This window comes from Leucoraja erinacea, chromosome 10 (genome assembly GCF_028641065.1).
Source record: "Leucoraja erinacea ecotype New England chromosome 10, Leri_hhj_1, whole genome shotgun sequence".
NCBI classification, from domain to species: Eukaryota; Metazoa; Chordata; class Chondrichthyes; order Rajiformes; family Rajidae; genus Leucoraja; species Leucoraja erinaceus.
Genome location: NC_073386.1, coordinates 46,216,202 through 46,238,674, shown reverse-complemented (window position 1 = coordinate 46,238,674; position 22,473 = coordinate 46,216,202). Strand labels below are relative to the sequence as shown.

General features: G+C 40.6%; 1 protein-coding gene across 8 annotated transcripts in view; it reads right to left on the bottom strand.

Moving 5' to 3' along the window:
* odr4 (odr-4 GPCR localization factor homolog) overlaps window positions 1-22,473 on the bottom strand; it is a 56,037-nt gene that overhangs the window by 6,614 nt on the left and 26,950 nt on the right. For all 8 annotated transcript variants that reach the window (XM_055642126.1, XM_055642125.1, XM_055642119.1 and 5 more), the window contains 7 exons: window positions 19,254-19,388; window positions 17,228-17,323; window positions 16,014-16,055; window positions 14,100-14,228; window positions 12,358-12,439; window positions 7,878-8,066; window positions 1,695-1,721 (listed from right to left, as the gene is read on the bottom strand). In XM_055642126.1, coding sequence (XP_055498101.1) covers window positions 1,695-1,721; window positions 7,878-8,066; window positions 12,358-12,439; window positions 14,100-14,228; window positions 16,014-16,055; window positions 17,228-17,323; window positions 19,254-19,388 — 700 coding nt within the window. The remainder of the gene's footprint in view (window positions 1-1,694; window positions 1,722-7,877; window positions 8,067-12,357; window positions 12,440-14,099; window positions 14,229-16,013; window positions 16,056-17,227; window positions 17,324-19,253; window positions 19,389-22,473) is intronic.

Here is a 22,473-nt window from a genome sequence, read left to right as displayed (position 1 = left end):
GTTGGCCAGGGCTGCCTTGGCACCTTCGAAAGATGCGTCCGCCTCCGCGGACCACACAAGGTACTGCGGCTTGCCCGCCAGACATCGGAATAGGGGGCGCATGTTAGCAGCTGCCGGCACAAAGCGGTGATAGAAGTTCACCATGCCGACAAACTCCTGTAGCTCCTTCACGGTAAGCGGCCGGGCGAACTGCCGGATGGCCTCAACTTTCGCGGGGAGCGGGGTGGCGCCCTGGGGAGTAACGCTGTGCCTCAGGAAGGAGATGGAGCGGAGGCCGAACTGGCACTTTGCGGGGTTAATGACGGGGCCGTGCTCACGGAGGCGCTGGAACAATGTCCAGAGGTGGGTGATGTGCATCTCTTGCTGGAGTGGCGGTCGCGGACGTAGAGGCGGTTGTTCGGGCCGATCGTGAACGCCTCTACAGACAATCGGCCGATGCATTTCCCTGAAACGCACAGGGCTGGTGGCAGCGTCGGGCCTCCGCGCCCCATCGGAGATGATAGAAACACGAGCGGTGCCTACCACGGGTCCCGGATCGCTGCTGTGGCTCCGCGTTGGAACTCGTGGGCGGGGCCTCGTCGCGGTCATGCTGAGGCGATGGGCGCGCTGGTACAGACACACAGTTAATGACGGCTCCATCTTGGTGCTTCGTCAGCCAAAGTTCGTCGGCCCGTTCGGCCAGCTGCAGAGGATCGGTGAAATTCGCACCTTCGAGCACGAGGCGGACGTCGTCCAGCATCTGTTCTAAGAATGCCTGCTCGAACAGCAGGCACGGGTGGTGGATGTCCATTAGGGCGAGCATCTCGGCCATGACAACCGACGGCTTGCGATCTCCCAAGCCGTCCATGTGCAGAAGGCGGGCGGTGCGGTCCCGGCGGCTGAGCCCGAAAGTGTGTAGAAGGAGGGCCTTGAGGCCTTCGTACTTGGAGATCGTGGGTGGGTTCTGCAAAAAAGGCAGCAAATGGGATGCTGACTCCTGCGCAAGGGCCCCTGCGACGTGGAAATACGTGCGCGAATCACACTTGAGGCTGTTCAGGTCAGAACACTGGCAGGTTGAGGCTGACGGTACTCTGATGGGCGTCGGGAACAGCGGCGTCCTGCATATCACGTCCAATATCAATTGGGCGCGTCAGGGTCACCAGTTTAGCGAGTCGAGACGGTAGGTTGATTTCCAAAAGAACTTTATTGCAAAAGTGGTGAAAACAATGGTAATCTTGAGACAGCTAAATAACATGCTTCTACAACGGTGGTTAACAGAATGAATGGGCTTGCCCAGAAAAACACGCAAAAACAAACCCCTCCCCACGGTCACATGATCGAGGTAGCCAACCGCAGGGTTCGACTACCCACAGGCACCAGCAGGTGCCACTACAATTGTCCCATTTGTGAAGCACTTTGGAAATATTGTTTCATGATGCTGTCTAACATTACCCATTGAAACAATTATACCACGGGGGAGATAGTTTTTCAGGTTACAATTTAAACTATACTTCAATTTACATAAAAATAACCATACAACAGGAAAACACTACATTTTATATCTTCAATATGCAACCTTAATTGTACAATTAAAATAAAAAAAATCTCCATCAAAAATCTAGGACTGCGAAGGATTTATAAACACACTTCAAATTCTTACACTTTAATATGTAAGCATATTTTCATTTGTTCAATTACATTTCCTCTATTTTTACCTTTGGTAGGAGAGACCCCCATCTCTTCTGCAATTTTTGCATTCAGGATAAAATAAAAATGAAACAAAAATTAAACACGTGGAATAGGACAATAATGAATTAAAAATGAAATGTAAATAATGACCAGAACTTTGACCAGTTATGGTGCAAAACAGAATGATCAGCGTCACTGCCCGTTTCATATACTCTGCTTGATTTTTCTCTCCCAATTCCCCATCAGTCATTTTATTTCAGGAAGTTGAAAGTTCTGGTGAATATTTCAATTTATGTATTTAAATATACAAAAACTTCAGTTGTACAATAATTATTAAAGAAAACAATATAAATCTAATTGTGCAAAGTACAATGGAAATGTAGAAAATTAAGTTATTTACAATTCAGGCTATTTCCCGATATTATTTTCTGATGTTCACCAAGCGAGACACCAGTATTTTGTTGTGATTTTATTGATGGATATTTTTATACATTTTGGTTTCACCATGTAGAAATTACAGGTGTGTTTATACATTGTCCCCCCATTTCAGGGCACCATTATGTTTGGGGCACATGGCTTCACAGACGTTTGTAATTGCTTAGGTATGTTTAATTGCCTCCTTAATGCAGGTATAAGAGAGTTCTCAGCACCTAGACTTTCCTCCAGTCTTTCCATCACCTTTCGAAACTTTTATTGCTGTTTATCAACACAAGGACCAAAGTTGTGTCAATGAAAATCAATGAAGCCATTATGAGACTGAGGAAACAAGAATAAAACTGTTAGAGACATGAGCCAAATCTTAGCCTTACCAAAGTCAACTGTTTGGAACATCATTAAGAAGAAAGAGAGCACTGGTGAGCTTACTAATCGCAAGGGGACTGGCAGGTCAAGGAAGACCTCCACAGCTGATGACAGAAGAATTCTCTCTATAATAAAGAAAATTCCCCAAACACATGTCCGACAGATCAGAAACTCTTCAGGTCACAAACTCTTCAGGTGTGGACTTATCAATGACCACTGTCCGCAGAAGACTTTATGAACAGAAGACTTTATGAACAGACAACAGAAGGAAACAAAACGAGCAGTACGGGCTGAAAAGATGAAGTACGAGGGGAAGCTGGGCAGGAATGTAAAGGACAGTAAAAGCTTCTTTAGGTATGTTAAGGGAAAAAGAATAGCAAAATCAAATGTGGGTCCCTTGAAGGCAGACACGGGTGAAATTCTTATGGGGAACAAGGAAATAGCAGAAGATTTAGACACGTACTTCGGATCTGTCTTCACTAAGGAAGACACAAACACTCCCAGAAGTACTGGAGGGCAGAAGATCTAAGGATGTCGAAGAACTGAAATAAATTTTATTTAGGGGCGAGAAATAGTATTGGGTAGGCTAATGGGACTGAAGGATGCTAAATCCCCTGGGCCTGATGGACTGCATTCCAAGGTCCTCAGGGAGGTGGTTCAAGAAATAGTGGACGCATTGGTGATCATTTTCCAATGTTCAATAGATTCAGGATCAGTTCCTGTAGATTGGAGGATAGCTAATATTATCCCACTTTTCAAGAAAGGAGCTAGAGAGAAAACGGGGAATTACAGACCAGTTAGCCTGACTTCGGTGGTGGGAAGGATGCTGGAGTCAATTATTAAAGAGGTAATAATGGGGCATTTGGATAGCAAAAGGATTAGTCCAAGTCAGTATGGATTTGTGAAAGGAAAATCATCCTCGACTAATCTTCTGTAATTTTTTGAAGATGTGACAAGTAAAATTGATGAAAGGGAGCCAGTGGATGTAGTGTATCTAGACTTTTGGAAAGCCTTTGATAAGGTCCCACACGGGAGACTGGTGACATGGTATTGGGGTAGGGTGTTGGCGTGGATAGAAAATTGGTTGACAGACAGGAAGCAAAGTGTAGGAGTGAACGGGAGTGAATAAAGATCGATCTCTTAGTGAGGCATAATTCTCCCGTGCCTTTCATCCGCAGTACATTTAAAACGCGGAAGTATGTGCTACTCACGTGCCAATGCTTCAAGCCATCAGTGGGAACGGTCCATAAAGGCAGCTGAAATTCTGCCTTTACACCGTGGACTGTGTGCATGTGTTGCGCTGCGCATGCGCACCAGCCTACTGCGCAAGAACAGGCGCAAGTTTCTTGGCGGGTTTTTAAAAGATGGATAGTGATTACCTGAAGTGTTGCCTCCAAGCAAACTTACGAGGAAAAAACCAAAATAATTGAAAATGGCAGATCAACGCCGGAACTTAAAGAACTTCAACAGTGCAAAGGAACAAAAATAATTAGAACATTTAAAACAGCTTGGCACGACAGGAAACAAAGAGAGAAGAATTGATTTTGTGTACAAATAATGTGGTAAGTAAATTTCTTTGAGCTATATGTTTTCAAATACTTTATTAAGAGATAGGACCTATTGAAGACAAATTACTTGATAAAAGTCGAGAGAACAATCTGCGCATGCGCGGTTTCCACGATTTTTAAAAAAAAAGCCGACTGACAACTCACCGGGGAGAGAACAATCTGCGCATGCGCAGTTTTCAAGATTTTTAAAAGCCACTGCCTAACCTGACTAATTACTCACGGCACGTGTCTGAAGTTGAGAGATTCTTCTGCAGTTGTATAGGGCTCTGGTGAGACCACATCTGGAGTATTGCGTACAGTTTTGGCCTCCTAATTTGAGGAAGGACATCCTTGTGATTCCGGCAGTGCAGCGTAGGTTCACGAAATTGATCCCTGGGATGGCGGGACTGTCATATGAGGAAAGATTGAAAAGACTAGGCTTGTATTCACTGGAGTTTAGAAGGATGAGGGGGGGATCTTATAGAAACATATAAAATTATAAAAGGACTGGCCAAGCTAGATGCAGGAAAAATGTTCCCAATGTTGGGCAAGTCCAGAACCAGGTGCCACAGTCTTAGAATAAAGGGGAGGCCATTTAAGTCTGAGGTGAGAAAAAACCTTTTCACCCAAAGAGTTGTGAACTTGTGGAATTTCCTGCCACAGAGTGCAGTGGAGGCCAAATCACTGGATGGATTTAAGAGAGAGTTAGAGCTCTAGGGGCTAGTGGAATCAAGGGGTATGGGGAGAAGGCAGGCACGGGTTATTGATTGGGAACGATCAGCCATGATCACAATGAATGGCAGTGCTGGCTCAAATGGCCTCCTCCTGCACTTATTTTCTATGTTTCTAAATGCAGAACCTAGACTGCAAGATGCAACCTAGCTGCAGCAAAATTAGGATGGTCAGGTTACAGTTTGCCAAGAAGTACTTAAAAGAACAAAAAGTTCTGGAAAAAGGTCTTATGGACAGATGAGACAAAGATTAACTGAAATAAGAGTGAGAGCAAGAGCAAAGTATGGAGGAGAGAAGGAACTGCCTAAGATCCAAAGCATACCACCTCATCTGTGAAACACAGTGGTGGGGGTGTTATGGCCTGGGCATGTAAGGCTGCTAAAGGTACTGGCTCACTTACCTTCATTGATGATACATCTGCTGATGGTAGTAGCATAATGAATTCTGAAGTGTTTCAACACATCCTATCTGCTTCAGTTCAAACAAATGCCTCAAAACTCATTGGCCGGCAGTTCATTCTGCAGCAAGACAATGATCCCAAACATAATGCTAAAGCAACAAAGGAGCTTTTAAAAGCTAAAAAATGGTAAATTATTGAGTGGCCAAGTCATTCACCCGATCAGAACCCAATTGAGCATGCCTTTTATATACTGAAGAGAAAACTGAAGGGGACGAGCTTCCAAAACAAGCATAAGCTACAGATGGCTACAATACAGGCCTGGCAGAGCATCACCAGAGAAAACACCCAGCAACTGGTGATGTCCATGAATCGCAGTCTTCAAGCAGTCATTGCATGCAAAGGATATGCAACAAAATACTAAACATGACTACTTTCATTTACATGACATTGCTGTGTCTCAAACATTATGGTGCCCTGAAATGGGGGGGAACAATGTATAAACACTGCTGTAATTTCTATATGGTGAAACCAAAATGTATAAAAATGGCCTTTATTAAAATCTGACAATGAGCATTTTAACCACATGTGATTTTTTTCTGTTACAAATCTCAAATTATGGAGTACAGAAGCAAATAAATGATGGGTCTTTGTCCCAAACATTATGAAGGACTGTATTAGATTATAAATATATATACTTTTCCCCCCATGAGAAAGAGACAGCAATAAAACAAGATCAAATAATACTACAGTTCTTCACTTACATGGATATTTTGATATTCTAAGCTGTGTCTGACAATGAATTAAAATGGAGAAAACTGACTCCCAATACTCTCCCCAATATCTGGCCTGACAATATAGTGGATATGAATGAATTCATGAAAGTTAGCTGGAAAGTCTTGAAGAACCTAGACCTACCTATATATGTAGCTAGCTCAGGCAGCTTAACACAGGTTACAATACAGAAATATTATCCCTCATTACCTACAGTTTTATAAAGCTAGATATCTCAATTGATGTGCAAACAATCAATATATGTATAGCGTTTTCCAGGAAGGTGGAGTGCACAAGGGAACTGTGCATCAGATAAAAGATTAATGATATTAATTTGTGTTATAGCCTTTACACATCCACTGTGCAAAATACATAGCAAGGTGCAAAATTCATGTTAGTGGTAAATGTGGTTTTCAAAACAGAAATATGTCCAAACTAAATATGAAAACACCGCATTTGCACATAGAAATGATGTGATCTGGTCATACAGGTAAATTCACCAAAAGATCAGTATCAAGTAGTGACATTGGAACTGATAACCAAAAAAAGCAACTGTCTTCATATTTCCTTAACTTTCACTGACCATGTATAATTTTGAATTGGTAACGTGTAATTTAACCAAGTTGATTCAATATGCCACGGTTTCTCGATAGTTCTTTTGGAAGGCTAGTATGGAGATAGTGTTGTAGGCAGCTGCTAGATTAAGAAAGCTAACAATAACCTTCCAAAGTCTGTCTGAAATCCATTTGAATGATAGTTGCTAGGATAAGTAACTGACCAGAAATCCAATTGCTTGGGCTCAGCTAGGTATGTACAACTAGTGATATAGATGGGAGTTCAGTTATTTGGATGTCTGAGAACAAACACTTAAGAAGGAAATTGAACGCTAACTTTCCACTCATTTGGATTTTTGCCAGATTTAATTAAAACAATGATGTCTATGTAACATCAAACTGATGAATTTAACCTTCGGAAGGATACTATTGACGTGAAACAGAAGTCAATTCTAACACTTTTTTCCCCCCAAGATCCAAGATATATGCTATTGTAACTGCTTGCTGTAATAATGACCTGGGGTGGGAGATTGCAACTTTCACGAGGTCCACCCGTTTCGACTAATGCAATCAACCTGACGTGCACAAATAGAACAAGTTGACCTCCAACTTTAGGCTGTGCACGCCATACGCAAGAAGACGAAGAATAGTGACCCAGCATTAGATTGAACAGATATAGTGATGCTGAATGAGCCTTCATATTCAGATACCTATTGGTCTGCTTGATACTTCTTGAACTCCAAGACAACACAACCAAGAACAATCAATGGGATATGGGAAAGCGTTTCTTCTTTAAATGTGAGAAATTAGAGGGTTTCTCACACAAATTCTGGTCACAATATACTGAAATGCTTATTTTACGTCAAATCATTTAAACAAATAGTTTACATCATGAAGAACAAATTTATATAAAATCTAAAACAAAGGTCAGAAAATGATCAAATCTGTTCAAGTAAAACAATATACATAGTTTAGGTCTAAAAGAATAAATAAATACCAGTTTGCCCCAAAATATTGCTTCTATCAAAAGATCAACTAAAACTAACAAAAATTTACCAATTTGTTGCAACTTGAATAAGAATCATTTAATCTACCCATAGAGAGCCAAAGCAACTTTTAGTAATTTCAGTTTCAATCCATGCACATTATCCTTAATTGAGTTTCAGTCTAAGCAATTACATTTAAAAAAATTAGTACAAATTCTCCTGCTACAATGTAGTTATTATTATTTACATCAAGCTCAAAATCTAAGCTTGAATGGAAGTTTATTTCAGAATATTAACCAAACATTTATTGTGCTTCTGTACTAAAATATAATTGCAAACGACTATAGTTAATAACCAGTTGGCCAATATTTTTATAGATTTGCAGGAAAACCATCCATAGTATATTTGCACAACTTACCCAACATCGTTTCTTCAACTCTTTCCAACTGTGCTGGATGTAGATCATAATCCAACAGTTCCTTATAACGTTCTTCCAGGTCCTTACTTCCCTCGTCTGAAAATCCATAATCACAAAAAGCAACACCGGAAGGCAGGGTTGAGGCAAAAACTCTATGTGGAGCTCTATGGGTTGCAGAATCACCAGCATCTGTTAAAAAAAACATGAGCCTAATATTAACATGTGGCAAATGTGCAGCACTTACAGCCCAGAAAAAAAATTAAAACCAGTGAAGCAAAATACATAATTTAGTTGGTGTTGCTTTGCATTTTAAAAAGAGTTAAGCTGAGAGGCAGTAACAGTGCAGAAATGCATATAAAGAGAACAGTTACAATCTTTTCTTTTTCGTGCCACAAAGAGAAGAAGGGTTTGAAAGGCGAAGCAATTAGTAAAGTCAACCAAAGGCAGTTCAGCTGAGAGGCGGGACAATTTAAAGTAACCACTGGACTGATTGCAGCATCCAAATCGGATCATTGAGTGGCAAATAAAAGCAAGGCAGAGTGGAGTGGAGCAGCCGTGTTGGGAGACAGGCTGTGGGGGGGGAGAACAAATGTGTGTCTTTGTCTTCAGTGAGGAGGTTATCAAAAGCAGGCAGGAGGATAATTTCAATCTACACTATAGTACGAGTCTCATTATTTAATTATTTGTTTAGTTGCACTGGTAATGTCATTTGGTTCAATGCTCCTCCTGCAGGATGTAACAAGTCAGGGAAACTGCTGATGCCCCTGCTGATTACACCTGTGGGAATTGGACCCAGTTGCAGCTCAAAGACTGTTAAGGAACTGGAACAACATCTGGATGCCTTCAGGACCATCTGGGAGAACGAGAGCTTCTTGGACAGAACATATAGTGATTTTGTCAAATGGAAGGTGCATGACCACAAGGAAGGGAATTAGATATGCAAAGTAGGTGACCCCAGAGGCTGTACCTCTTCTAAACATGGGTGCTGTTGGGGACGACGGCACATCAGCAGTGGCAGGCAGGGCTGTGACACCAACCCTGGCACTGAGGGTCAGCAGGGAAGAGTGATGTCAAGAAGAGCAGTATGATAAGTGACTCTATAGTTAGGGGTGCAAGACAGGCGATTCTGTGTAAGACTCGATGGTGGTGTGCTACCTCCCTGGTGCCAGGATCCAGGATGTCTCTAAGCAACTACATTGCATCCTTGAGGGGAAGGGGAAACAGCTAGAAGTTGCTGGGCATGTTGGCACGGATGATTTCGCTAAGAAAAGGAAGGAGATTCTACAATACAAGTATAGGGAGGTTAGGTAAAAGGCTGAAAAGCAGATCTCCCAGGGTTGTGATATCGGAATTGCTTCCAGACCATGTGCTCGTGAGGGTAGAAACAGGAAGATATTGGGGGATGAATATGTGCCTGAGGAGAGGATGTAGGACGTGGGGATTCAGATTTCTAGACATTTGGGATCTCTTCTGGGGCATAGGTGATCTGTATGAGGGAAGGGTTACACATTAACTGGAGGGGCATCAATATCCTGGCAGGCAGATTTACTACTGCTACATGGGTGGGTTTTAACTAGATTGGCAGGGGAGTGTGATCTATACAGGACTGAGAGGTTAGAAGTTGGTATGGAGGGTGACGAAAGGAAGATTAGAGGACAGAATAGGCAGGCCAAATGTTGGTTTAAATTGCACTTATTTTAATGCAAGAGGTCTGAAGAGCAAGGCAAATGAGCTTGGGGCAGGGATAAGTACATGTAACTGGGACATTGTAGCGATTGGATCAGTTGGCACAGGTTTGTCAATTTCTCTGGGGTGGATAAGAGGCTCCAGTATTTTGGGAAGGTGGTAATGAGAGGATTGGTTCATCTGAACACTTGGATCTCCTCGGGGACAAAGGTTTGAGGCCATCAGGTGATTGGAGGGTCAGGGAATGTATAATCTCTTCCCCTCTCTCCAAGCTCTTCATCCATTAGTCAACACCTCAACCCAACCCCACTACTGTCCCGATTCACAGTGGACAACTGGATTCAACCTCACAGCCCATGCCCCGACCCTTTGCTACAACCCATCTCCTCCCCTTCATTCCTATAATTTAGTTCCTTCTCACAGCCTACTCCACAGTCCCTGGACTCATCTTCAAGTGACCAAACACATCACAACACCCTCTAAATCATTATGCTTCTCATTCCCTTCTCTCCCTCCCCACAATTTCTCAGATGGGACATTTTTATCTGCATTCCCCCCACTATGCATGATGAATTGTTTAATAGCTCTTTCAACAATGGCCCATCACTGAAAGGTTATTATCATGCTGTAAAATGACTATATTATGACTGTAAAAATGCACTTCCATTTTAGAGTTTGTTTTGCCTGATAAGATGTAGGGTTGAGGATTGTGTATAAGGATACGTGACCCTCATCTTAATTTAGACAGCATTGGAGCAAAGCTTGGAGAAAGCTACGTCTTTGGACTCACATTTGTGCACGTGTATTGGTGGAGATTTTCTACTGGAGGAGTGAAATTTACTGCATGGCACTGTAGTAGTCCCATAGTTTGTCAAGCCATGACAACTTTAACTATTGTGCCAGTGTTTTGCAGGGTTATCAGAAACTGCAAAAGATGCCACCCACAATAGACAGACCTACTTTCCAAGACTCATTAAAGATTCAGTACAGCCAATTGTTTAACAACAATAACTTGGAGAATATTCTGTATCTGCTGGCACAAGCAAAAGGTTATAGTATTTATCACTGGCGGTTTCCTTAATCTTACTATTCTATTCATTAAACATGTTACTTTCCAGATTCCATGACTGAAGTCAGTAGAACTGAATTCTGGAGTCAGAGAATAAACCTTTATCGGTACCATAATGAATGTTTAGCACTTCTAGGCCCACACTTTCAGGTTAATCGATAAATAGTGGTCAACAATATCTATAGCTGAACATAGAAGATCAAGGGTACCAAAACTCATCGTGAAATATAGTTTGTTGGTTACACAAAAAAAAGCTGGAGAAACTCAGCGGGTGCAGCAGCATCTATGGAGCGAAGGAAATAGGCAACGTTTCGGGCCGAAACCCTTCTTCAGCCTGATCGGGGGCGGGGGTGGGTGGGGACAAGAAAGGGAAAAGGAGGAGTTTAGTAGCCAGAAGGCTGGGGGATGTAGGAGGAGACAGCAGGGGGGCTGAGGAAGGGGAGGAGACAGCAAGGACTAACAAAATTGAGAGAATTCGATGTTCATGCCCCCGGGGTGCAGACTCCCCAAACGGAATATGAGGTGCTGTTCCTCCAATTTCCGGTGCTGCGCGCTGTGGCCATGGAGGAGACCCAGGACAGAGAGGTCGGAGACGGAGTGGGAGGGGGAGTTGAAGTGCTGAGCCACCAGGAGGTCAGCTTGGTTATTGCGGACCGAGCGGAGGTGTTCGGCGAAACGATCGCCCAACCTCCGCTTGGTCTCACCGATATAGATCTGCTGACATCTAGAGCAGCGGACGCAATAGATGAGGTTGGAAGAGATGCAGGTAAACCTCTGTCGCACCTGGAACGATTGCTTGGGTCCTTGAACGGAGTCGAGGGGGGAGGTAAAGGGACAAGTGTTGCATCTCTTGCGGTTGCAAGGGAAAGTGCCCGGGGAGGGGGTGGGACCGAGAGGGAAGGGAAGAATTGACAAGGGAGTTATGGAGGGAGCGGTGTTTGCGGAAGGCAGATATGGGGGGAGATGGGAAGATGTGGCGAGTAGTGGGGTCACGTTGGAGGTGGCGAAACTGACGGAGGATTACTTTTTGTATGTGATGGCTGGTGGGGTGAAAGGTGAGGACTAGGGGGACTCGGCCCTTGTTGCGAGTGCGGGGATGGGGAGAGAGAGCAGTGTTGCGGGGTATGGAAGAGACCCTGGCGCGAGCCTCATTTATGGTGGAGGAGGGGAACCCCCGTTCCCTGAATAGTGAGGACATTTCAGATGTCCTGGTGTGGAACGCCTCATCCGTGGAGCAGATGCGGCGTAGACGGAGGAATTGGGAGTAGGGGATGGAGTCCTTACAGGAAGCAGGGTGGGAAGAAGTGTAGTCGAGATAGCCATGGGAGTCAGTGGGTTTATAGTGTATGTCGGTTAGAAGTCTATCACCTGCAATGGAGATAGTGAGGTCAAGGAATGGTAGGGAAGTGTCGGAAATGGTCCAGGTGTATTTGAGTGCTGGATGGAAGTTAGAGGTGAAGTGGATGAAGTCAGCAGTTCCCTCTTAAACACTGTGAAATATAGTTTGTTGTTCTATTAATTATGCTTTTCTTGAGGTGTTGTTACATTGCTGTGAATGGCATTACTATTAAGCAGATATAATACCACGGTGTAAACTTAACTGCTCAAGGCATACACGAGTACTACATTTGTCACACATTAACACCAAACATTAAACTAAATGGATAAAATTCAATACAAACACTATTACAGCATAAATTAGTGATACCAATGGCCGTTACTTACCACCACCTTTGTTTACAATTCGATCCTCACACACCATTTCACAGCGAACATACACAGTGTTCAGCACATCTCTTTTCAGTGACTGAGGGAAAAATTGTAATTGCTTTGATTAGCTATGACATTTTAATTGGTATTAAAAGTACACTATTTTACATCACAGTAATTATATTTTATCCTGTCCTTAACAAAATGATCAAGTGGCAAGCATCATTTTGAAATATCAAACAGTCATCTCTTTTGTTTAAAGTAGTTCCTAGTCAAGGATTTTAAATATCAATATACATGCATTTAAAAAACTGTTCATACCTAGTGGAGTGTTCCCCTTAGCCCTGTCTCTTTCTAAGCAGTAAAATAGGCTGCAAGCCCTAATTTACTAAGTCAGACATCAGAATCTGTTGTTGGAAAGCAAGACTTTTTGTGTATAGTCAAAATGTTCACAATGGCATGCAAGCGGCAAATGTAAATGAAGAGTCTTAATGGCACACAAAAAAAATTATATTCTCTTTTGATACACCCATTGAATGTTACAAAATGAGAAATTATTTTAAAAAAATTCAATGGCAGTATAATTGTCCCTTGAATACATCCAACGTTAACTTTCTGTGCATTTCCATTTACAGAATAACTAAAATTAGCACGTCTACTCTGCGTCAGGACATCCCACTCTGCAGAGTAACATAATGTTTGGTATAAAATTGTTACACCAAACAAGATCAAAAGCACAGAGGAGCTTCGTACAAACATAGAAAATAAGATCAAGAGTAGGTAATTTGATCCTTTTAGCCTGCTTTGCTATTCAGCATAATCATGGGTGATCATCCATATTTCTGCTTTCTACTCTCAAACCTTGACCTCTTTTAGCTTTGATTATTCTTGAATACATTTTGTGATTTGGACTCAGCATCTTTCTGTGGTAGACACTTTCACATCTTCAGTACGCTTCAAGTAAATACATTAATCCTCATCCCAGTCCTGAATAATTTATCTTGTATCCTTAAACTGTGGTCCCTGGATCTCCCACCATCCGTATTCCACCTTCCTGCATCCAGTCTCTCCAGTTCCATCAAGATGTTTATAACTTTCAATAATGTTATCTCTAAGTCCAATCACTCTTCATATGTCAGTTCTGCCCTACCAGGCTTCAGTCTGGTGAATCTTTACTGCACTCATTCCATTACCAAAGCTTCATTCCTCAGATAAGGAGACAGAAATTGCATACAATACTCAAGTAGTGCTCTCAATAAGGTACTATACAATTGCACTGCCATCCATGTTCCATATTCAAAAGATCTCGCTATGAAAGACAAAATAATATTTGCCTACTGCGCCTACATGCATGTCATTGCTCCTCATCCAAATATATCAACTTCCAGATGAAAATCAGATTTTGTGTTCTTTTTATCATATTGGATTTCTCACATCTATCCAGATCATGCTGCATCTGCCATGGATTTTCTCACTCACACAACCTGTTCGAATCACACCGGAGCCTCTGCATCCTCCTCTTATTTCACACTCCCACTCAGCTCTGTATCATCAACAAACTTGGAAATATTAATCATTAATGTATACCGTGAATAACTAGCATAGATTTTTTTGGAACTACGCTAGTCACTGACAGCTTCTCAGAAATAACTTGTTTGTTCCTTATCTTTGTTTTGGGATTTATATTTCATATTGCTGAGAGTATTTCAATCAAGCATGCAAAACTTGTAATCATCTTGCTTAAAAAAAAGACATACCTGGATGGCATCTTTCACTTTTGCTTTACTGCCATGAAGATAGGCTCTACATCGCACTGTGCCCTTCACATAAATACCACTGCCACAGCTCTCTATAACAGCTACAGTGTCGTCTGGACTGATTTCAGGCTTAAAAGCAAATGATTTTAGTATTTTAAAAATAATTTATATGCGATGACAGAACAAAACAAAGAACATTAAACACTCAAGATGCCAGTTAACATGAATAAAAAGTAAAGATACGGGACATTTTTTCATCAAATATCCTGAAAGAGAACACTATATAACATTTGGAGGACTATTCATTTGAATAAGCCTGGCTGTCCACTCATTGTTGCTGCATTTCATTGCACAAGCTGGCTTTCAGAAGGCTTTCGACAAGGTCCCACATAAGAGATTAGTATACAAACTTAAAGCACACAGTATTGGGGGTTCAGTATTGATGTGGATAGAGAACTGGCTGGCAGACAGGAAGCAAAGAGTAGGAGAAAACAGGTCCTTTTCAGAATGGCAGGCAGTGACTAGTGGGGTACCGCAAGGCTGTGCTGGGACCCTAGCTATTTACAATATATATTAATGATCTGGATGAAGGAATTGAATGCAACATCTCCATGTTTGTGGATGACACGAAGCTGGGGGGGGGGGGGGGTGGCAGTGTTAGCTGTGAGGAGGATGCTAGGAGGCTGCAAGGTGACTTGGATCGGTTGGGTGAGTGGGCAAATGCATGGCAGATGCAGTATAATGTGGATGAATGTGAGGTTATCCTTTGGTGGCAAAAACAGGAAAGTAGACTATTATCTGAATGGTGGCCGATTAGGAAAAGGGGAGATGCAACGAGACCTGGGTGTCATGGCACACAGTCATTGAAAGTAGGAATGCGGGTGCAGCAGGCAGTGAAGAAAGCAAACGGTATGTTAGCATTCATAGCAAAAGGATTTGAGTACAAGAGCAGGGAGGTTCTACTGCAGTTGTACAGGGTCTTGATGAGAGTATTGCGTACAGTTTTGGTCTCCTAATCTGAGGAAAGACATTCTTGCCATAGAGGGAGTACAGAGAAGGTTCACCAGACTGATTCTTGGGATGGCAGAACTTTCAAATGAAGAAAGATTGGATAGACTCGGCTTGTACACGCTAGAATTCAGAAGATTGAGGGGGGATCTTATAGAAACGTACAGAATTCTTAAGGGGTTGGACAGGCTAGATGCAGGAAGATTATTCCCGATGTTGGGAGAGTCCAGAACAAGAGGTCACAGTTTAAGGATAAGAGGGAAGTCTTTTAGGACCGAGATGAGAAGGTCATTTTTTACACAGAGAGTGGTGAGTCTGTGGAATTCTCTGCCACAGAAGGTAGTTGAGGCCAGTTCATTGGCTATATTTAAGAGGGAGTTAGATGTGGCCCTTGTGGCTAAAGGGATCAGGGGGTATGGAGAGAAGGCAGGGATGGGATACTGAGTTCGATGATCAGCCATGATCATATCGAATGGCAGTGCAGGCTCGAAGGGCCGAATGGCCTACTCCTGCACCGATTTTCTATGTTTCTATGCCTCAGGGTCATAAAGTGGGGAAACAGGCCCTTTGGCCCAACTTGCTTCAGATTGCTTGCTTCAGAGCTGTATCTCTAAACTAAGCTATATCTGCAGTTTTTCTAACATATAACTTTCATTTTATATATTATCCAGCTAGCAATTGTCTATAGTAGAAAGTGAGAAAGCGTTAAATCTATGAAATTATTTTAAACAGCACTGAAATGTAATGCAGTAAAAGTATTATTAAAATAATATTGAAAATGTCATTATTAATACAATTTTCTTAAAATATTTCAATAAACATTAGCATTAATGTATAAATATCTAAAACTAGATATAAGGGAATAAAAGAATGGAACTTTTAAAAATTAATACTCAGGGAACTAACAGGAGATGTCAGAAATTGGATTTCCACTGGTGTCTTCTTTTTCTGTGAAAGTAAAAGAAAAATGTTTCAGTTTAGATTTAAAGGTTAGAATCATGGATGATTGTACATTTTAGTATACAGTAAACCCTCGGGGGAAAGAGGCTTGGTGGACTGAACAACAGGAGAAGGAAGAAGCAGCAGCGGTCAAGCATGGAGTGGACAACGCAATGGCCGGCATTAAGAAGCAGCTGTAGGTGGGGGGGAAGGGTGCCCCACAGTCACCATGTAAGTCCTGTCGGTGAAAGCGGCCCTGTAGCTTCAGTTATAACTATAACCAGTTACCTTTAAATTTTATCTGCCTGTATTAATGTGGGCGGGATTTGTTACGTAGTCGGAGGCGTGTTTGCTGCTGGGATTCTCGTGCAGACGCCTTAGTAGTTTTTAGTTTTAGTTTTGAAGAAGCATGGGGGAGAGGTCATAGCTTTCCATCATGCACAAGTTCCACCATGCATGAGTTGGATCAAAATGTACTTAAACAAGAAGAAGTTTGGATGAATATCTTATTGTTTTTACTACTGCAATAAAGGAACTATTAATTAAGAGACTGTTTTGAAGATTTATCTTTCGACAGCATTGAATGTCTCATGGAGAGCTCTGGAATGTGTTTTGATAATCTCCTAAACCCCTGCCTTCAATCATAGTGACTTAAAGGAGGAATCCTTGAAACGGTATAAAAATCAGTCACTACAAGCCCGAAGATAGCGCTGTCCCCAAGGGGCTATAATGTGAGCTGCAGCAACAGCCACATCAACTTCAGGCTGTGCCGTGCCTGAAGAAGGGTCCACTGGTGCACCTTGTGAGACAGAGGTGGCATCGGAAACCGGAGCTCTAAGCAGCCAGGGAGGCAGTTCGAGCCGGGGCAAGCTAGTGCATCAGCAAGTCCGTCCAATAAACCAAAATCCATTATGAAGGGGCCCGTAAGCGAGCGTTTACTCTATGTGCCATAGTAACTATTTAATTATACTATAATGTTCTTTCCTTTGAAATGTATCAGGAGTTTTGTTACTTTAGTGGTGGTACAAATTACAACTAAAACAATTTTTTTTTAAATTGAGATATCAATGGAACCTAATTTCTGAAGCAGTGTACAAATGCTACAATGTTACACAAAACTACTTCAACATCGCATTTGGTCATTCATGCAACTAAAAGTAACGAATCAAAATATTTCTTACTGATCCTTCACCAATAATGCTTTCTGCGTCTTTGTAATATCCACCTATCAAGTAATTGCTCTGCATCATCTGTTTTGCCCAAACGTTCAGACCTTTCTGAAGAGGGGTAATGATGGAAGAGAAAATAAAAATTATACGAACTGCAAAAATAGTAAGATATAAATTTTACGCAGTGAAAAAGTAAGATATAAATTATCACTCATGACACCTTAAATTTCTAAATCATTTACATATAACTGCTTATCCTTTTTTAAAAAAGAACTATGCATCTTCCTTCAAAACAATATATATGTGCTCAAATAACATGCCTGAACTACTTTTGACCATAAATACATTTTCAATATTTTCTGAAGGCAAATTTCATCTGCTTTCGAGTGAAGACCTATATGCAAAGAATTATTAACATCTACACGCATCCAATTTGTTTTTCTGATCAGTGTTATTGAAGTGTTATTCTGATCAGTGTTATTTTCTTAATCAGTGTTATGAACGGGATTCTCATAAGAAATGCCATAAGTTTTGTGTGTGCTTCAAAAACTTGTTGGATCAGCAGATTCCCAGCTGCGCTCCAATGATTCATAATTGAGTCCAGGAGCAGAATGCAAACTTCCTGCAATTACGCAGCATTTGACTTTGCATAATATTTGTTATTTTTTCATTTAAAATTTGAATTTTTGTTCTTTAAATGTAAAAAAATTTTGTTTGTGCCAGAGGCTTTCACAAATATTCAAACTGTTTAATGGCTTGATAGGCGAGTCTGTGGGCGTAGCTTATTAGAAGAGTCCTGACCCAAATCGTCACCTATCCATGTTCTCTAGAGATACTGCCTAACACATTTAATTGCTCCAGCACTTTGTGTTTTTTTTTTGTAAACTAGCAGTTCCTTGTTTATACTTCTATGTGTCGGCATAGCTTAGTTGATTGTCAAAGTATTTCTATGGGCTGGATCTCTTCAGCTACCAGCCTTGGAGGGCATCCACCACACACGGTGCCTCAGGAAGGCAGTCAGCATCCATAAAGACTCCTCACACCCTTGTAATGGACTGTTCGAACTACTTCCCTCCAGCAGACGTTACAAGGCCTTCTACGCCCGAGCCTCCAGACTCAGGAACAGCTTCATTCCCAGAGCTTTAGCGGTTCTGAACTGGTCCTGCTGAGTGCCCCCCACCCCCATGGACTGTCTCCCTTGAATGCACATCTGCACTTTAGTCTGTTTTAACTGTTTTGACTATTTTACTGTTGTAATGTTCTTTTTACAAACCATGTTCTCGGGTATCTAAATCTAAATTTTATTAGTTATTTAAGTTATGACATTGGATGGAAGCTGTATACCAAATCTCGTTGCACTTATGTGCAATTACACTAAAATTTATTATTATTATTATTACTACATGACCAGAAAGCCAAGCGCTGTGCAGAAACTTTTTAACCACAATGAACCAGCTTTGTTTAGATAGTTGATGTTAAAGATTCCCTCCAGGTAAGTGTAGACCCAACTGCTGGGGCCACCTAATACCATGGATTTCAACTATATTGCTAACGGGGTTCATAAAAGAACCTTCATCCATGGAGGAGAAACAGTAACTCCTGGACCCAACTTCTATTTCTGATGTTTCTGATCTCTATGCATCTAATGATCATCTTCTTCCTGCCCCCATAATCAATCTTTATGTCACAATGCAGGCTTGCTAGTCTTCTGAGATTTGTGAAAAAAAAAATCTTATCAAAGAGAAACCATTCTTAAGGAAGAACTAACAAGGTTGTTAACTTCAACTTATTTTTATCAGATGTTAATTAATCTTCATCTCAATCCTATGTCCCATTTTACATCAAAATAATTTCTGCATTTATGATTCTATCTCATTTTCAACTGTTCAATGTCTGCTTATCTGCTCGTGACTCTTGCCAAAACAATAATATGATTATATATTATATGAATTATCTTTTCATCTATTATTTCATTATATAATTTAAACACCTACATTAATCAGCATGAATGAAAAACAATTTTAAGTAAGTAACATACCAATGAATTCTTCTCAAGTTGATTTTCGGCAGTTGCTGCTACAGGGATATGAATATCCACGTTGATAGTAGCTTCCACAAGTTGCCAGGCAGATGTCAAGCTACTAGATTTATAATCTATCAATTTAGGTGGAGTCTTGAAAACACAACAAATTAAGATATGTTAAGAAATACTGTATTTTCTTCCTAGAATTATTATACGACTATTTGGTATATCTATTTGGAGTATTGCGTTCAGTTTTGGTCATCCTGTTATAGGACAGATGTTGTTAAGTTTGTAGAGAAGATTTACGAGGATGTTGCCAGCACTCAAGGGCCTGAGTTATAGTGAGAGATTGAGAGGGTTTGGACTTTATTCCTTAGAGCACAGGTTGAGGAGTGATCTTATAGACATGTATAAAGGTCATGAGATAAAGTTAGGGTAAATGCACAGATTCTGTTACCCACAGTAGGGAATCGGGAACTGGAGGACATATGTTTAAGATGAGGGGGGAAATATTTAACAGGAACCTGAGGGGCAACTTTATTTTTTTTTTTTTTCACACAAAGGGTGGTGAGTATAGGGAATGAACTGCCAGAGGAGGAGGTTGAAGCAGGTACTATCACAACATTAAAAATAAAACATTTGGACAGATACATGGATAGGATAGGTTTGGAAAAATATTGGCCAAATGCAGGCAGGTGGGACCTGTGTAGATGGAGCATGTTGGTCGGCATGGGCAAGTTGGGCTGAAGGACCCGTTTCCACATTCTATAACTCTATCTAATATGCTTGAAGCTTTAAAAAAAATATTTGGAGTATTGTAATTATCCCTGATTAATTTCAATTGCAAAGAGAAATAAGTTACAGATACTTGTGCTATAATGTGATAGTTGTATTCTGTAGAAATCTTATGTTATTCAAAAACAAGTGTGTCAATGGAGAGTTAGGACCCAGACTGTTTCAGGTTTGCAAAAATAGTTATTTTTCATTACAGGATTTTCAAAATTAAAAGTCATTTAATAGCAATGTTTATTTTTGTTACTACAAGTTAAAAACACCGAAGGCTATATCTCACATTGCTTAACAGGGTATTGTGGCACAGGTGTCAATGAAACAGTTGCTTGTCAAATTTGAAGATAGACACAAAAAGCTGGAGTAACTCGGCGGGTCAGACAGCATCTCTGGAGAAAAGGAATAGGTGATGTTTCGTGTCGGGACATTTCTTCAGACTGAAGAGGGTCTCGATCCAAAACGTCACCCATTCCTTTTCTCCAGAGATGCTGTCTGATCCGCTGAGTTACTCCAGCTTTTTGTATCTTCAGTCTTCTATCTTCAGTTTAAACCAGCATCTGCAATTCCTTCTTACACATGATTGTCAAATTCAATGACCACAAGCTACATGAATGTGTAGCTATGTTCGGAAGAGAGGAATCATGTCTGAATACTATGGGGAGATTGAATAAAATGCTTTTTCCCCCCCGTCAACTATTTTAATCCAAGATTTTTTTTTCTGCTTGCCAATTTACAACGCAAATTTAAAGCGGCTCTCTAGTTCTCCAACATTACAACCAATTTGGTCTGCGTACTGCGATAGGGTGTCCTAATTTATCACTCGCAAATATGCAATTCGTGTCATGGAAACGTGTATTATATCCAAGCGGCCTGTACTCTAAAAAGACTGATAATGTGTGTTCACACACATCCCACAACATGTATATTCAATTGTTCACTGTAATATACCTCCAATCAATTTAAGAGCACATTACATTTTGGGCTGTCAAAATGTCTTAACTTGTACGGCAGATAATAGGAGTATAGTTCCAACAATTTGTTGTGTTTATTCAAACAAGAGGATGATACAACCTGGAAGTCCATCTAGCTCATCAAGCTTTTTCCATTACTCAGCTGATACCTTGCTTTCAAATGCTGCACAAAGTCCCTTTTGAAAGTTACCGCATTATAACAATTCATTATGCAAAAAAAAAAGTTTTCATGTTGCCTTTGCTTCTTTACCTTCTTGGCTGAAAACAGATTCTCCATAAATAATATGTGATTTAGGATATCTCAATCAATTTTTCTCTTAACTGTTTCAACTCCAAGAACAATCCAGTTTCTGCATTTTTTCATACGTTCCCTTTGCCTAATGCTATTTCAGTACCTCACTTCTGCACTCTCTGTCTGACTCTGACATCACCTAAGGTTAAGTGCCCTGAAATGAATAAGTTACTGCAGCTGAGGCCAATACAATGTTTTATGAAAATCTGCAAATGTTCCTTCATTTGTACTTTATGTTCCTTATAGAAAATGTCAAACTTTCTTAAACAAATTTTCATCCTGTTCCACCACCTTTAAAGATGTGTATGTATATTTGTGTGTATATATGTGTGTGTATATATATAACTAATCTTTCTATCTATGCACCCCTTTAAAAATCATACAATTTTACACATACTATCTTTCATTCTTCTAACTAAAATATGCCCCTCCAGATTTCTCTAAATCTCATATTGATCTTCTTAACATTTAATAACTCCACCACAAGTGGTCATTGTTTCAACCACCATGGTTTTAAGCTCTGGAATCCTTCTCTAAATTTATCAGTTATTAAAATATATCTCCTTTATCAAGCTTTGGATCGTCATTTTATAAATAAATTGTATAGCTCAGTGTGGAAATTTAGTTTTATAATATTCTTGTTACATACCTTGGAGTGTCCTGCTAAATTAATTGTTCTATATAAATGTCACAACTGTTGCTGATTTTTTTTCTCATGTTTATATTTGTCAAAACTTCATTATTGATTTCATTTAATTGTTGTATCTTTTGTTATTAGGGTGCCTTAACGCCATATGCTCTATTATGCATATTGGGAAATACTGTGGATAACTAAATGATGAGAAGCAGATAGAAAAGAAAATTAGCCATCAAATCACAGAATGATGCAAACTACAGAACAATAATTTAATTTATCCTATTTCAGAGGAGCTTATAAAGATGCAAAGGGTAAAGAGGGAGAGCAATTTCTGATATTCAAGAGAACATTCCTGGTGTATCTTGTATATTTCTAAAAACACAATGATACAAGATAGAAAATTTAAATTAAGATAAAAATTAAAGCGCTAACCAGATAATTCCATCTGATGCCACTCTGAAGAAGAGTCTCGACCTGAAACGTCACCCATTCCTTCTATCCAGAGATGCTGCCTATCCTGCTGAGGTACTCCAGCATTTTGTGTCT